This window comes from Nicotiana attenuata, chromosome 10 (assembly GCF_001879085.1).
Source record: "Nicotiana attenuata strain UT chromosome 10, NIATTr2, whole genome shotgun sequence".
In the NCBI taxonomy this organism is placed as follows: Eukaryota; Viridiplantae; Streptophyta; class Magnoliopsida; order Solanales; family Solanaceae; genus Nicotiana; species Nicotiana attenuata.
The window spans coordinates 28,487,014-28,504,824 of record NC_031998.1 but is presented as its reverse complement, the minus strand read 5'-3'; the positions used below and the strand labels follow the sequence as shown (position 1 = coordinate 28,504,824).

Genomic DNA, 17,811 nt, shown 5'->3' with positions numbered 1-17,811 from the left:
CCGAAACCCTACACCGAATGTCCCGGCAAACCAAAATAGCAGAATAAACTTAGGGGAAGCAGTTAATAGGGGATAGGGGCGTGAATTCTAAAAACGACCGGTCGGGTCGTTACATCCTCCCACACTTAAACATTCGTTCGTCCTCGAACGAGCATAGAGAACATACCTGAAGTCTTCAAGTCACTGAGTGCGCACTTCCAACATACACCCGCGGGTGATCCCACGTCATCCCAATCCACTTAAGCCTGAAGACACCATCTCAACTGAAATTTAACCTTTCTAGCAATACTAATAGGCCTTCAAGCCAGAATTCTCACCTTCCATCCGTTTCCAAAAGACCCGATCCTAAATCCATATCCGGTATCAGTCTCAACCAGCTATTTCAATACAAGCCAACACACACGGGGTACAACCACACAACATGACACATCACCCATAGGCCCACAATATCTTTTCTGATAGCAATACTTGCCTGAGATCAAATCCGTACCGGCCATAAGCCTCATATCCAACAGGAACTCCTTTCAAACCTCCACAACACTGGCGATGATTCAATAACCACGAAATCCGCATAACAAAACCCCTGAACAGCCAAGTTTCAGCCAGCACCAACGGGTATACACCCCACAAGCTAGAACCCAAGAAGCATAAACTGAAATGATTGAATACGAGAAAGGAAACACATAAGGGGACTAACAGACAAATCAAGCTAGCACAGATTCTTCTAAAACACCAATCGACAAAACATCTAACAAGAAAGAATGAAAGCATATAAAAGACTCACAATGATCTTATACTGATATAACTTCTCACCGCAGTTCACCACCCGGTCTCAACATATCAAATCACCTGAAATCACGAGGGTCCCACCCTCATTACTGAATCACAAGTAGGGCACACATCAACCCATCTAGAGGCTCTCACTAGATCAATTCCGTCTACAATTACAACACATGCTGGCTCCCACACCGGTGGAGCATAGAAATCACAGCTCGTAACCAAGAATACTCTGAGATCACATCAAACCTACCGAAACAGACAACATGAATTTACTACTAGCCTCATAACTCTTGACAATAGCTAGGAACGGACGATAGACACGGCTATCACTCATAGAACCTCCCAACAGAATAATCACGTAGACAGAGTACAATCATGAAACGCACTTATAAATGGAACAACAAATAAGGGAACTCACCCCGATAAGCAGAACTATGGCGAACTACAGGTAGTGCCCCTCTATAACAAACCGAATCCGTGCCTGAATGACATTCAACTGGCGCACCGGCCTCAAGCCTACTATATGAAACACATCAACGAGCTGGGCCTCCCCCTCTTGGGCGCCCTCTACCTGCCTGAATACCTCGCTGGGACACACCGGCCCGAAGTCTGGGACAATCTCTCATCATGTGGCTAGTATCTCCACACTCAAAGCACCCTCTCTGTTGACGAGGCGGTGGGAACTGTGCGATGCGGGTACTCCGAGACCTATGAGCACCTGATTCACCATGCAAAGCCTGAAGCGCGAACTGAACTGGCTAACCCGCAAAACCTCTACCATGACGCACCCTGCCTCCAAAATAAGGACCAGTATATCTCACCGGCCTACGAGGCCTCCTCGCCTCCTCAAGCTCTCTCTCCTGATCTCGCTGCTCTCTCCCTCTTGACCCTACCTGCCCTCTCTCTCTTTAGCATGCATACCCTCTATCCTCCTAGCAATATTCACCACCTGCTGATACGGAATATCCATCTCCAACTCACGGGCCATGCTGGACCTGATGCTAGGAATGAGCCCCTCAATGAACCGACGAACCTTCTCGCGAACAGTAGAAACCAAGGCTGAGATGTGTCTAGCCAAACTGGTGTAACGGACAGCATACTCCGAGACGGTCATAGCACCCTGGCGCAAATGCTCAAACTCCGCGCGCCATGCATCCCTGAGGCTCTGAGGAACAAACTCTCTCAGAAACATATCTGAAAACTGAGTCCAAGTCAGTGAAGCTTCCTCGTCTGGACTGTCTAACTCATAGGTGCGCCACCAATCATAGGCGGCTCCTCGAAGCTGAAAAGTAGTGAAAGAAACCCCGCTCGATCCCGAGATACCCATAGTACGGAGAATACGGTAACACTCATCAAGAAACCCCAAGGCATCGTCTGATGCTAATCCACTGAACACCGGAGGATCATACTTCTTGAACCTCTCTAGTCTCATCTGCTCCTGCTCGGAAGCCGCTGCCATGCTCTCGGGCTGAACTGGTGCCGTAGGCGGCTCAGGGATAATCTCTGGGACCTGCTCAACATGCGCTCTCTGCTCAGGAGTGCGGGCGACAGGAGTCTCTGCCCCTCCCCCGGCCTGGGATGTGGCTGCAGCAAGGGGAAGCAATCCTGCCTGAGCCAATGTGGTGTACATACTCATGAACTGTGCCAAAGTCTCCTGAAGGACTGGAGTAGTAGTAGTAGTAGGCATGTCAGGTGCCTGGGCTCCGCCTGGATATGTTGGTGGTACCTCGGCAGCAGCTCGCGCAGGTGCTCTCGCTGCACCACGTGCGCGTCCTTGAACTCTACCCCGGCCTCGATCTCCGACGGCTGCAGCAGGGGGCGCGGGTGCCTGATCACCTCGGGTAGTACGTGTCCTCACCACCTGTGAGAGAGTAGAAGACAGAGGTTTAGGATTGTAGATGTCAAAAATCTCGCACGACAGGGAAATCAAATGAAGTGGAATTTTTCCTAACGGTTACATAGCCTCTCGCAGATAAGTACAGACGTCTCCGTACCGATCCACGAGACTCTAATAAACCGAATTGTGATCTGTGACTCCTATGAACCTAGGGCTCTGATACCAACTTATCACGACCCTAGTTCACCAACCGTGAACATGTCATGACGGCACCTGGTCCCCATGACCAGGTTAGCCTAACATTTGCGGAAATATAATAATTGCAAAAAAATAGAGAAAATCAAATCAAATATCTAAATGAAACTGTACTGAATGCCGCATGGAAAGTACAACTCAATATCACAAGTCTAAAACAATTCCCAAAACCCGGAAACTCACAAATCACAAGCTAAGGGATACATAAGAGGCTCTGACTCAAGAATATCTATACAAAGGATAAATGCTGAAAGAGCTATACTTATTACAGAAAACTGGAAAGGGACTCCTCGGTCTGCGGACGTAGCAGATATACCTCGAAGTCTCTACCGATACGCCTCCTTCCAAGGCTGGCAGAATTGAGTGGGAGTACCTGTATCTGCACAACAAAAATGTGCAGAAGAGTAGCATGAGCACACCATAGCGGTGCCCAGTAAGTGTCAAGACTAACCTCGGTGGAGTAGTGACGAGGAACAGTCAAGGCACCTACCGGTCAATAAACAGTATAATCATAGGAACAATGGAAATGACATATAAATATGTAAAGACTACATGAATGGCCAAGAATGCTACAATTCACAATAAGGGGAAAAATACAACAAGTAATAACGAGGATATAATAAATGAGGATAGGAAATGACGGCAGAATCACAATCCAAATCCTAAGGTCACAACACAGCAATGGGAAAACAAGTCAATAACTCATATCCTACAATGATGTTCACAAAGGTCTTACTCAACTCTTTCCACAATTTCACCAAGTCTCGGACAAACCATAACTCACGAAGACACGGCATTTGAAACCTAACACTGGGCATCCTGTGCCCCATCAATCTCATGGTCATGCTGACAACTAACTGGCTAACTAGGGTCGCTCTCACAAACATAATGGATAAACGAGGGCGTACCTCCACCCTTAGCAAAAATCAGGAGGAAATCACCTCTAATAGGAGTATTTAGCTACGTGTATGCCTGTGCAAATGTTTTCTAACAAAATTCTACCAGCTAGTAATCATGAAAAGGAGAACGGACCGCTCGTACGATATTTCCTCACAACTCCCAAGAGATAAAGCTCATACAGGTAGGCAACCCACAATCACAATATTAAACAAATAAGAATGCCTCCACAGGCCGTCACAATTCTTTACAATCGACCCCTGACATAGCCTACCTTATTACGCCACGTGTGCAATTAATAACATAATAAGCACCGCCTTATTTCGCCACACGTGCATGACAATGTTCCCACCTTATTCCGCCACATGCGCAACCCACATATAAGCATATAACATATCCCGCCTTATTACGCCGCATGTGCAAAACATCAATAACAACAATAGCACGGCAAAGACCTCGTGCAACCCTTCAACAACAACCGCACGGCAGAAACCTCGTGCATCACGCATACACAGCTAGTACCAACAACCGCACGGCTGACCCTCGCGCATCACAATATCAATAACCGCACGGCAGAAACCTCGTGCATCACAATATCAACAACCGCACGACAGAAACCTCGTGCATCACAATATCAACAACCGCGCGGCATCACAATATCAAGAGATTCCGTTCACCAAAAGATGGTACAACTAACATACAAGGAATAACTGTAACAGGGAAATACTAAGCGCAATAAGAGCAACTCAACAAGGGAGAAATAATACGAAACAACGATTCCATAATACTCAGTTCTACAACAAGGAAGTTAACATGAATCAAATAATTACAATTAAGGAAGTATCAACTTAAAACAGTAGGGGATATTGCTAACTTCTTTCCAATTAAGACCAATTAATTACACGAGAGATAGAAATAATGCTTTCCAGATAAAGACAAGCAGTTAGGAATGATAATGTGACTACAGAAGGGCAAATGTCTACAGTTAAACAAGTAAAAGTCATTAGGCATCAAGAATAACCAAAAAAGGCAGATAAATTCCAAGTAAGTCGTGTAGAGGTGAAACTAATAACAGGGAATTCAATCGTATCAAGAACAACTTCATATTCGGTGATTACAAGGACCTAAGAGCCTAAAAGGGGCAATCTTCCACAAATAAATCCGAGCACGCACTCGTCACCTCGCGTACAAGGAATACAATCAACAAAGAAGACTCAAATCCTAAGGGGAAGTCCCCCACACAAGGTTAGGCAAGATACTTACCTCGAACCGGCTAAAATCAACTAGCAACCACGTTCTTGCCACGAGTACTCAACTCCAAATGGCCCAAATCTATTCAATTAAATCACACATTGTAAATAACATCTCAAGCAACTGATTCTACTATTTAATTCAAAGCTACGGCGTGAAATTAGGTGAAATGACCATAATGCCCTTCAGGCCAATACCTCGGAATCGAATAATTTTCATATTTTCAGAACCCTCGTACTCTCACGAGTCTAACCATATAAAATCTCCCAAATCGGAGGTCAAATGCTCACTCAAAACCCAGTAGTTTTTTCTAAGAAGTTTTAACCAAATTCTTCAAATTTTGATCCCAAGTTCGAATCTTAATGATGGATTTAACTACAAAATGATGAAATATAACTAAAAGGGGTTAAAGAAACGTTACCCAACAATCTCCTCTTCAAAACCCTCTAAAAATCGCCCTTACCCTAGCTCGAATTGATTTTTCTAACTTATGAAATCAAACCCTCGAAATTTCCTTTTCTGAACAGGTGTTTCCGCTTCTGCGGACAAGGGACCGCTTCTGCGGTCCCGCTTATGCGGAAAAGCAACCGCTTCTGCGGCTTTCATTAAAGGGGACAGGGCCGCATCTGCGATAGATGGGCCGCTTCTGCGGCTCCGCTTCTGCGATGCCTAAGCCGCTTCTGCGGCTCCGCTTTTGCGGAAATGGCACCGCTTCTGCGGCTTCTGAGGGAAAAGGGGACAAGCCACTTCTGCGGTCAAATAGCCGCTTCTGCGGCGCCGCATCTGCGGTTCCCAAGCCGCAGATGCGAAAATACCAGAAGAGGGACATTCAGCTACTGCATTAACTTCAAATTCCTTCGTTAACCACCCGAAATCATCCCGACGCCCCCGGGACCCCAACCAAAAGTACCAATAGCACCTAATACCTCATTCAAACTTGTACCAATCCTTAAAACACCTCAAACAACGTCGGAAACTCAAATTAATCAATGATTTGAGCCTAAGGACTTCAAATTCCATCAAAATACATTTTCGATCAAAAACCTAACCTAAACACGTCCAAATGACCTGAAATTTTACACACACATCCCAAATGACACAACGGATCTACTGCAACTCTCGGAATTCCATTCCGACCCTTTCAAAAACTCACCATCCGACAGGAAACTTCAAAAATTCAAACTTTGGCATTCCAAGCCTAAATGAGCTACGGACTTCCAAAATACATTCCGAACACGCACCCAACCCCGAAATCACCTAACGGAGCTAACGGAACCGTCGGATTTCCATTCCGAGGCCGTCTTCACACTGTTCTGACTACGGCCACTTTCCAACACTTAAGCTCTCATTTAGGGACTAAGTGTCCCAAAACTCTCCGAAACCCTACACCGAATGTCCCGGCAAACCAAAATAGCAGAATAAACTTAGGGGAAGCAGTTAATAGGGAATCGGGGCGTGAATTATAAAAACGACCGGTCGGGTCGTTACAAGCAGATTCCTCAAAGTCGTGAAACAGCTCCTTGTTGGCGCAAATGTGCCTTGAAGCGCCTGTGTCCAGTATCCAGTCAGTGTTGTTAGCCATCATGTTTGCCTCAAAAACCACAACAACAATGACATCACCACCCTCAGTAAGGTTAGCTTGGACTGTAGCTTTTTCTCCAATCTTTGAGCTTTGTCCTTGTCTCTGGTTGCACTGAAAAGCCTTGTGGCCAATTTTGCCACAGACATAGCAAGGTCCTTTCGATTTTTGAATATGGCCCTCCGGCTTATTGAAGTAATTCTGCTTCTTAACATGTCCTTTCTTCTGGCCTTTCTTCTGTTTTCCTTTAAACCTATCTTTCACAAAAGTACAAGAAGATTCCACAAGGTTAGCTTTAGAAGAATTAAGAGAGAGAGATTTTATTTTATCCTTAAGTCGTTCAGACTCCTCATCTTTGAGACGGTTTGCTTCCTCAGTCCTCATGTGACTGATCAGTTCTTGAAGAATTAAGTTTTTCTTTTTGTGTTTCAGTTGATTCCTGTAATCACTACAGGAAGGTGGAAACTTTTCAAGCAGAACATTAGCCTGAAGAATCTCACACATCTTCATGCCCTCGTTTAAAACATCAGCAGTCAAGTTCTCATACTCGTGAACCTGTTCCATAATTGGCTTATCATCAACCATCTGAAACTTGATCCACTTTCCAACGACATACTTCTATTTTCCCGCGTCATCGGCACCATATTTCTTCTCCAAACTGTCCCATACGACTTTAGCAGATTTATAATTTATAAACAAATCAAAGAGAGGGTTAGTCATATGGTTAAGCAGATGCCCTCTCACAGTTTTATTATCCTTTTTAAATTTCTTCTTAGCAGCATCATTAACAACAACAATATTGGCTGAATTAGAATTATCAGCAACAATATCAGCAAGAGGATCGTTAAACAAAATATAATCAACTTCTAATTGTTCAAAGAAAACTTAAATTTACTTGGGACNTGTCAAATCGTCCCGATCATATCAGTTTCTCTTCGGTATCGGTACGTTCGATTAATTTTCAATATTCTTAAATATCATATAAAAGTCACTAGTAGAGGTACTAGAATACAATAATATACATACTTTTATAGGACTTAGCAAAACTCTCTAAACACATTTACTGTTTAAAGAGTGATGAATTTAGAAAACATGAAAGATGACCAGAGTTTAGTTCAATCAACTATTTTACAGCAGCGTAAACAAAATTAAGCAAAGACAAAAAAAATTATAAATCATACACCAAGTTAGAACTCAAAAATAAAGTCTATAGAAGATTAAATATTCAAAAAGATAAATCTAAATCATATGAAAGGAAACATATTCATTACATTGTAGTTTGCTACTCATAATCACTAGAATACTTCGTCTCTTGCCAGTAAATATGCTAAAAGTAATTTAGTTTCGGTAGGAGTAGCATAATAGGTTTGAGAATTAGGATTTTGAGTTTAATTACATGTTGGCTTGTAACTGTTTCGTAATTCCAAAGGCCAAAGAAAAAATGTAATGCTTTTTTATTTTTAAATTTAATATATAAATATATTTTTCACATGTAAATTTATTCGTTACGGTTCGATATTTTTTCGGTTTATTTTCATAAAATAAAAAACCTACCCTAATTATCGGTGCGATTATAGATTTATAAAAACCTAAGTTTATTAACAGAAACCTAAAAATTGGTTCGGTGGGGTACAGTACGGTACGGTATGGTTATTTTAGTCGGTTTTTCAATATTCATTGACATTCCCACATGCGTGGTTGAGAGAAGGGATGCATCCTAAAGGTGTGATGTAGATAGACTACCATATTGTAAGTATTAGTGATTGTTTTCACGGGTCGAACGCGTAACCTATAGTTACACAAAAACAACTTTACTGTTGTTCCAAGGTTCCTCTTCTTAGCTGGGATTCCATATTCAATGCAAATACATAGAAAATGACAAAAATAGTCCATTATATTTAAAAGTTTGAACTAATATAATCCTTAAATATAAACTTGACCAGGTTTAATCCTTTATGTTTATCAAAATAAACTACTTTTGGTCTCTGTTGTACTTAAAACACTCAATGACAGTTATCTTTGACTGAATTGACTCATAAGAAAAATGTGGCCCATTTAAACTGAAGAACATATTGGAACAGAACCTTAACTGGGATAAGTTCACAAATACCTACCCAACACAAACAATTTACCCGTCTCTGCCCAAACCAAAGTATTTACCGGGTCTACCTATTCCATGGATCATAGAAGGCTTATTGATGATCGGCGCTCTTTTGATACTTTTCTTCAACTTTTTTCTCCCTTTGTTATATAATTAAAAAAAAACTGATAAGAGTTCTTTTTCCCTTCTTTGTTTCATATTTTTCTTTTTCTCCATATCAATTATAAAAAATAAACTATTTAGTATATCTTATTTCTATTTTTTTGATTTTTTAATATATATATATATTACGGTAAATATTTCTAGCACATAGGATCCAAAATTATATATCATTATAATAAATAAAATGGTACATTAGTAATAAAATGACATATTAGTATTTAATGTTATTATAAAATACTTGTCACCATATATACCAAAATTGCATATAAATATACAAAATAGGCATATTGCTATTTTATGTCTTTTGACAGCTATTTCTTATATAATGACTATTATCTTCATGGAACTCCATAAAAAATTCATTTAAGAAAATATTCAGAAGGACCTAGTAGAAAAAAAATAAAAAAAATGGGTTAATTATTACGGTATAATGTTATATTATATTGTATACTATAACAATATAATATTACTATAACCATGACTTTAGCTTTGTACAATAGCACCTATATGATTCAACAAATAACAAACGAGGTATACTATTATGTATATTGTATACTATTACATCATATTGTTGCAATATATTGCATATTGTTATAGTATATCGTTGCAGTATATTGTATACTATAACAGTATAATGTTACAAATATAGCTATATACTCCTACAATATATTGTATACCGTAGCAGTATACTGTTGGGTAACTGTGTGCTTCTTCAATTATTATGGTATACCGTTGCAGTATATTGTATACTATAATAGTATATTGTTACAGTATAGCTATATACTCCTACAATATATTATATACCGTAACGGTATACTGTTGGGTAATTGTGTTCTTCGATTTTCAGCAGAAAAATTTGATCTCAATCACCTCAAATCAGCTCCAAATGCGATCAGATTTTAGTATGAACTTCCAGAAGGCACTATGAGCAATATTTAATAACACCCACTTTGGATCAAACAACAAATCTTCAAAATAAATTTTTTAAAATTCAAGAGTTTCAAGCCCAACAATGGTGGATATTTAAATACACACAAAAATTCAAATCTGTGAAGCTTACTCTATGGTACTATAAGTAATATTTCATAGCACCCACTTCAAATCAAATAATAAATCTACATAATAAAATTTCAAATTCGTAGGCTTCAAGCCCAACAATTATGAGTCTTCATTAGATTTGGGAAACTTAATATATTAAGTAATCGTATGTGCTACTTAAAATAAAAAAAGATCAAATTATTTAGTTATCAAATTGTAATAGCTACTAAGTAAGCTTGCAAAAGTGAAGCTTGATGTCTTAATATTTTGTACTTCAAATGCAAAGGTAAATATGCACCACAACATGAGCGAAGATAGCTTATTGGATTATTGAATGGATTTCGTACTTTTTCACAAAAAGAAAGCTAGGGACTTTTATTAAAAGGGAAAATGCACTGTTTGGTATGTTGAGTAAAACAAATTTAAGGGAGAACGAGGAATGCGTAGCCGGGAAATAGATTTGGATCAAATAGGTAGAAATTGTAAATAATTTTTAAATAGGCAAAAGCGGGTAATTAGTTTGTGCCTCATAGGTAGGTTGTGTAGTTTCCTCGATTACTTTCCCCGAATAAAGTATTAGTAGAGCATGAAAGAATAAAGTAAATTTTGCTTTTCTTTTTTCCTTTTTTTGATGAAGGAAGAACATAAACTTTTTCACTATGAGGAATAATCCGACTAATGCATTCCACCAAATATTAGAATCTCTACTTCATATAATTGATCAGCAAACCAAATAAACCAACAACTACACTCAAAATGTTCCAAAATGATTACCCATTTTGCTTTTGGAGAATTATAATAAAGTGATCTTAAATGAGTGGCCTTGTATATATTTTTTAAAATTATCCAGTGTTTAAATATCTAAATTTTATCTTTTAAAAATAAACTGTAACTTATAATTGATTTAATTTCAATAATAAATCTCCAACAGGACAATTCAGTAGCACGAGTACGAATTTCTGTAATCTCTGTCGCTGTAATTGACTTTCCTTTTAATTTTTGCTTTAAACATTCTGTATTCAAAACACATTGATGCGGCTAATCAGATGCGTGTCAGCTAAACTCAATAACACGTAGAATAATTAATTAATGGGAGTGATCATAGAAATGGGTGGCATACATCCACTCTCGTTAAACAAACAAGTCTAATTAGTTTACTGCCGACGGAGTTATTTCCCTAGAGAACAATGTAAAAAGAGAAAAATAAATACAATTGCAAAGAGCCAAAACATAAAGCCCCACTGGTAACACACGAAGACTTGATAACATGATCAAATCCATCAAAGATTTCCCCAACTCAATGTCAGAAATCGACATCTCTCTTTTTTTAGCTCTCATCATGTGATCCCTTTAACCAGGAATCTCTACTCTCTAGATACCACTTCCCCTTGAACCTTCCTACCCCCCACCCCAAAAAAAAAAACCAAAATAAAATAAAATAAAGAACTTCTCTTTAGTTATGTTATTGTTGTACTATATATATATGGACAGTGTACTCAACTTGAAGACAAGCTCCACTTTATTTCCCTCCATTATTTCCACACCAAAACCAAAAGCCAAAGATGGTATTGTGGAGCCAATTGGTTATCTCAAGTACTGTGCTTCTGCAATTAGTTAGTATTATATCTCTGTTGTTACACAATATTGCAAGAGCAGAGATTGTAGTACAAAATGTTAGTGGTCTTAGTTGGAAAAGCAAAGGAGTAGTAAGCAGTAGCAGGTGCAACTTGTTTCAAGGTAGATGGGTTATTGACCCTTCTTTTCCTCTCTATGATTCCTCAACTTGCCCTTTCATTGACCCTGAATTTGATTGCCAAAAATATGGTCGCCCTGATAAGCAATACATGAAATATTCTTGGAAACCTGATTCTTGCAACTTACCCAGGTACCCTTTCAATTTCTTTTTCCCTAACTGTCAGTTTTTTATATGCAAGAATTAGATAGGAAACGTTGTGTCACCTGTTTTGGGGAAGCTAACAAGTTCTTTCCCAATAACTATTTTTCATGTGCAAATATTGACTTAGAAGCAAAGAAGTTTTTCCCTTCTTAGTATAGTTTGCAGTGGCGAAGCCAGAAATTTCATTTAGGATATTCAAATTTGAAATAAGTAAAAGAAATCCGTGTTCAATATACCGTGTATATTTTATCTATATATACAATGTAATTTTTCGACGAATAGTGGTGAATTAACCACGTTAGGGCTATGTACCTTCGCCCCTGATGATTTGGTGTACCTCTGCCTGTGTGAGCTTACTCATAGTGCTAGTTTCAAAGTTTAAAAGATGAGGATTGCAGTAGATTGATAATAATGTTAAGCTAGTCAATTTATGATAACTTCTCATTGTTTTAATATGCTTTTTTTTTTTTTTTTTTTTTTTTTTGGAGATTTATTTGATTGTAGTGATTGTCGATTTTGGTGTTATAGGTTTAATGGAAAAGATTTGTTGAAGAGATGGAGAGGAAAGAAGATAATGTTTATAGGTGATTCGTTGAGTTTGAACATGTGGGAATCACTAGCTTGTATGCTACATGCGTCGGTGCCCAATGCCAAGACTTCTTTTGCTAGGAGAGAGACATTTTCTTCTGTGACCTTTCAGGTTTACTCTCTTTTCTCCTCTTTTTTCTTTTTCTGTTTTTAGTTTCTTCGTTTTCCTTTCTGCTATTCACTCTGGGAAACAAGAGATAAGAAGATAAGTAATTTCTCCAGTTTCTGTTAGTTCATCATTGCTTGGGAAGAAACTCGAGTGAAAGGGAAAAAGAAAAGTAGTTGGTATTTTACTGTTTTTGATTGGGTGTAAAACATCTTTAATCCTAAGTAATTTAGGACAAAAATGATTTTTCTAATCATTTGTTGAATATGGTTGCATTTAATAGTTGAAAACATCTACGTTACGTTATTATAATTATAGTGGATCATGATGTTGGTTGTTACAATAGTGATAAAGTATAGCAAGTGGGAGGGTGTAGAATTCCGCCGAAAATAACTTACCTCTCTTACTTTGAAAATTTCTATCTTAAAATTCTATGCACGAAAGGCATAAAAAAAATACTTACACAACTATATTAATTACCTTAAAGTAAATACGTATAGATTTCTATAGTCAATTACTAATTTGATAAAAATGACAACTGAACTTCTATAATGCATTATATTTAGATAATCGCGTAACAATTATTTGTACTATCAACATATATAACATAATTTTTAACCTTAAAGCAAAAAAAAAACACACATATGTAAATGTATGTTCTCACGTGCTCTGCCTTAGTGTCACTCTCATTTTCTTTTACAATACTATGAGACTGCAATTAGTGCAAGATAGACAGATGGAGTTACGTTGTTAAGGAGAAAGTTCGTTCCCTTTGCCATTTTTATATCTTCTCTTGAAGTAGGTACAACCAAGATCCAACTAAGATATATAGAATTAGTGAATAGAAAAGATTATCTTTTGTTTCTTGTGCCAGCAATGAGCAATCATTAATATAATATTACTACACAGAAAATATGAAAAGAAAATAGTACTTAGAGAATAGTGGTAGGGCAAAGACGAAAGTTGTTCTTAGTCCAACAAAGGAAAAAGAGAAGGCTGACTTTTTAGCTTTCCAAGAAATTAGTTCGAAAGGAGACAACAGGAATTTTATTGGGTTTTGTCTTGTCTTCATTATCTGTAAAACCCGTGAACTCGTGAGATGCGTGCTTTAACCCTTTTCCATTTTCTCCAAACTGCTCTCTTATTCGTCTTGCTGATTATGTTGAATACACTCTATACTTGCGGTTTATCTTAGTCCCGAGCCTTAGATACTCGTTACTGTTATTGTATGTCATTCATCTTTTGGTTGTTATGCCTCTCTGTCCTATAAGGTCTGCGTACACATTACCCTCCCCAGACCCCACTTGGTGGGATTTTACTGGTTAGTTGTTGTTGTTGCTGCTCTCTTATTCGTCTCTGCCCACTGCCTTTCTTCTTTTCTGGTTTCTACCTAACCGATGTCTTCCTTTCGTTGTCTACCTACGGAAAAAGAATGACACAAATTGCCTTTGTTCTTTTACTTCATCCGATTACAATTACTCCATTCGCTAAGTGAATTTGTTTCAAGATATTTAACAATTTTTAGAAACACAAAAAGTGATTGATCAATCTTTTAAAAAATTTTATTTTTACTATTCCAATTTCCAAATTAGTAAGAGAATTAAGAGAGACATGCATTTACGCACATACTTTAATGATTTTTTCCACCTTGATTATTAAGGCTATTAACTGCGGTCATCCATACATATGACATGTGATCGATCTCCCCTCAATGGCTTCCGGGTCGAGCCAGTCACACATAACTTGTCTAGTACAGTTTACTTACCCTGTGTGGTTTGCAAGCTATTACACAGTGGGGGTTTACAGTGCGCACCCGAAAGGCAGAAGCTATGACAGAGGCTGTAGCGGCTGCGGGTTTTCCTGGGTTCCAAAAAAAAACCCCTTAAAAAGTAGATAATATAAATGTAAAGTAGTACTCTGTTTTCAATTTTCTAAATACAGTGCTTCATATCATCGTTTTCCCAACTACTACACCAAGAAAATATTGGGAATGCCTTAAAAAGAAAAAAAAGGTTGGTGGTTCAAGATTACATGCCTATAATTTGAACTCTTTTGAGACAAGTTAATGTCAACCATTGTGGTTCCAGTCTTTGTTTTGCCTTTATGGTGCACCTAGTTACATCATCAAAATTGAGATATCCTCATGGGATGTAGCAACTGCACTATACAAGTGACTAAGACCAACTCATGTCTAGTGGAGCATTATTATCCAGTCGTAGTTAAAAGAGAGAAGAAATTAATATTAAATTTGTAGTAGTTACCTGGCCAGAACATTGCCATAATCACTGGTAGGTCCAGTCTTTGAAGGCATGTTTTATTGCGACTTTTTTGGTTGTCAGGGCATAAGTATCTTCACCTTTGGCCTTTGCCAACTCTACCCACAAAAAAAAGCTCAATAAAAGAAAACTAAAAGGCATTGCTTTGCTATAAAAGCTTCTGACAAACTTGTTACTCATATTTATGGAAAATAAAGGGTATTCCACTATAGCTTTTGATTATCTATAACTTTCAAGACTGATAGACTTTTTTTGTCACTTTTCTTTGTTGCTTTATGTCTTTTTCCCCTCAGGATTATGGAGTTACTTTATTCCTCTATCGAACCACTTACCTTGTGGATATAGTAAGAGAGAAAATTGGAAGGGTATTGAAATTGGATTCCATTCAACAAGGTGATGCTTGGAAAGGAATGGATATGCTAATTTTCAATTCTTGGCATTGGTGGACTCACAAGGGCAACTCTCAACCGTACGATCTTCCTTTCTCCACTTTTTCAATTTTTCTCAAGCAGTTTAAAACACACTCTATAATATATTAAGACATGAAATGGTTAGAGGTTTGAAAAAAAAAATTATAGTGACAGAATCATATTTTTGTAGATGGGATTATGTGCAAGATGGTTCAAAGGTAACCAAAGATATAGACCGTTTGATGGCATTTTACAAGGGTCTAACTACTTGGGGAAGATGGGTTGACCGAAATGTTGACTCCTCCAAGACCAAAGTCTTTTTCCAGGGCATTTCTCCAACTCATTATATGTAAGTGCTAAACCTCTTCATTTGCTCAAGAATCTTGTGAGAGTATAAGTCGCATGTATTGACGGTGTAAAAAGTATTTTTACAATCATGTCACTACGTTAAATCTTTGTAACAAATATTGATTGATAACCTAGAAGGGGAGCCTCGGAACAACGGTGAAGTTTCCGTGTGACCTACGGGTCATTGGTTCGAGCCGTAGAATCAGTCAATGATGTTTGCGTCAGGGTAGACTGCCTACATCACACCCTTTGGGGTGCGACCCTTTCTCGGACCCTGCGTGAACGCGGGATGCTTCTGCACCGAACTGCCCTTGATTGATAACCTAGAAAAAGCTGTATGCAACATGCTACAACCAGCTGAAGTGCAATGAAGTGAAAGAAAAATTATACTATCAATGGATATAACTTAAATACTTCTCATAAACCACCAACTTTCTCTAATCAGAAATGTTTCCCACTCTTTAGAAGCTCAAAATTCATAATACTTCATTCCATCTTGATCAGGGGTACGGAATGGGGAGGGTCAACAAAGAATTGCAACTCAGAGCAAATGCCATTAGCAGGGTCAACATATCCAGCAGGGACACCAGCATCTGCTGTTGTAGTTAACAAAGTATTAAATAGGATGAAAACACCAGTTTACCTCCTCGATATCACGTTTCTCTCCCAGTTAAGGAAAGATGCTCATCCATCAGTTTACAGCGGCGATCACCCTGGTGTTGATTGCAGCCATTGGTGTCTCCCCGGACTACCTGATACTTGGAATCAGCTTCTATACGCAGCTCTGATTATGTGAGGATGAACTATGAAGAACCTCATATAAGTATCTCCTTTTAATCTTCCTTTCCACTTATAAAGTGAAAATTAACTGTACATTTGTGGAGGTATTTGAAGACCATCGGCTGAAAACAGCGAGCAATCAGGTGCACGTGGCAATCATTGGCGCAGTCCTGGACTTCTTAATAATTGGAGCCAGCTTCTTTGTGCAGCAATTCTTCTCTGAAGATGAAGAATTCAAATTATTTTTTACTGCCCATAGTTTGTTTCTTTTCATAGGTATTGGTCTGTGTATTATTGGGGCCTAGGCTCCAATGTGAAAATATTGATTCAAGGACATACAATAGCTTTTAGGTGTAATAAGCACTATGATTGGGGAATAGGGGTGCACAGGAGTGCTGATAATTTCCAGCTACTAGCTTGAAGTATCTTTTCATTTTATTAAGCAATTATCAATAAAAGCAGATTTTCTCTGCTTATTTCTGGATTTAAGACTTCCAGTACATGTAAAAGCTTAATATCCAGATATGGAACTTCATGTGTAAGGTTTAAGATTCACAAGTAAAAAATTTGCAACATTTAGACAAAAATTATGGTCATTCAAAGAATTTTAAAGCAAATTGATCACCATGGAAAGGATCGATCAACTTTACTACAAGAATTTGGACAAAAATTTCCCTCAAAGGCTGTTCAAGAAATTTCCTGCAACATTGTAATTTAACTATTGAAGAACTTGCTTTGCATTGTTCCTGGTGTAAAATATGATCCAAGCCCACCAAATTTTGACTCGTTCACGCTTATCATATCCTCATAAGTTGAGAGGACAGAAATTTTGTATAGAGTGTTTATAAAGAAGAAACAGGTAGCCATAGATTTGTCCTTTGATGAAATTCATCACATATACCCGAGACACTGATTGTTTAACCAAAAAATAGAATTTCGGTCAAAGCGATAATTTAGAAGGGTTATTGATAATCAAAGAACGAATAAAGAAGAATGATTTTGTCAATAATGAGATAGTAAGAAAAACAAAGTAAACCAGTGTATTCAGATAATATTTCGTGTCCCTACAATTGATCCATTATCTCCCTTTTATAGCTATTTTGGAGATATGCATTTTGCCTTTTTCATAATAACGCTATTATAGACAATTAAAGACATTAAATGCTACAAACATAATCATTGTATTTAATACAGATTCTCCAACGTTTTCAGTATTTAAGGCTCATTAAATACTGTATCTGTACTCCTTTGTACTGTCAGGTTCATTCTCCTTAATTCTTGGACTTAAATAGGTACGGGCGTTGAGTCTTTTGAATAACCGCTCGTGCCTCTTTCTATGCATCAGCTCATATCTGTTGCAACTCGTGCCTCTTTGTCAATCATAACTCTTTGATCAATCTACGTGTCATGACACGTCATCTTTATACCACTTTAATATGTAAACTCAATTTTTCCCAATACAGATAGTCCCCCCACTCGCCATTTATTCATCGATTGAATATTTGG

The 17,811-nt window shown here is 38.2% G+C and overlaps 1 protein-coding gene across 1 annotated transcript; it reads left to right on the top strand.

Moving 5' to 3' along the window:
• On the top strand, positions 11,187-16,814 carry LOC109233200 (protein trichome birefringence-like 37). Its single transcript, XM_019398984.1, has 5 exons — positions 11,187-11,785; positions 12,326-12,497; positions 15,061-15,236; positions 15,368-15,526; positions 16,030-16,814. Exons 1-5 carry the CDS (start codon positions 11,463-11,465, stop codon positions 16,319-16,321), a joined length of 1,122 nt encoding a protein of 373 aa, XP_019254529.1. The 5' UTR covers positions 11,187-11,462; the 3' UTR covers positions 16,322-16,814.

What these genes read in the sequence shown, in the direction of transcription:
- LOC109233200 (XM_019398984.1), top strand. Translation starts at nt 11,463, where the DNA reads ATGGTATTGTGGAGCCAATTGGTTATCTCAAGTACTGTGCTTCTGCAA. An exon ending in TTTCTTCTGTGACCTTTCAG is followed by an intron (nt 12,498 to 15,060) that starts GTTTACTCTCTT and finishes TTTTCCCCTCAG; the next exon opens with GATTATGGAGTTACTTTATT. An exon ending in CACAAGGGCAACTCTCAACC is followed by an intron (nt 15,237 to 15,367) that starts GTACGATCTTCC and finishes ATATTTTTGTAG; the next exon opens with ATGGGATTATGTGCAAGATG.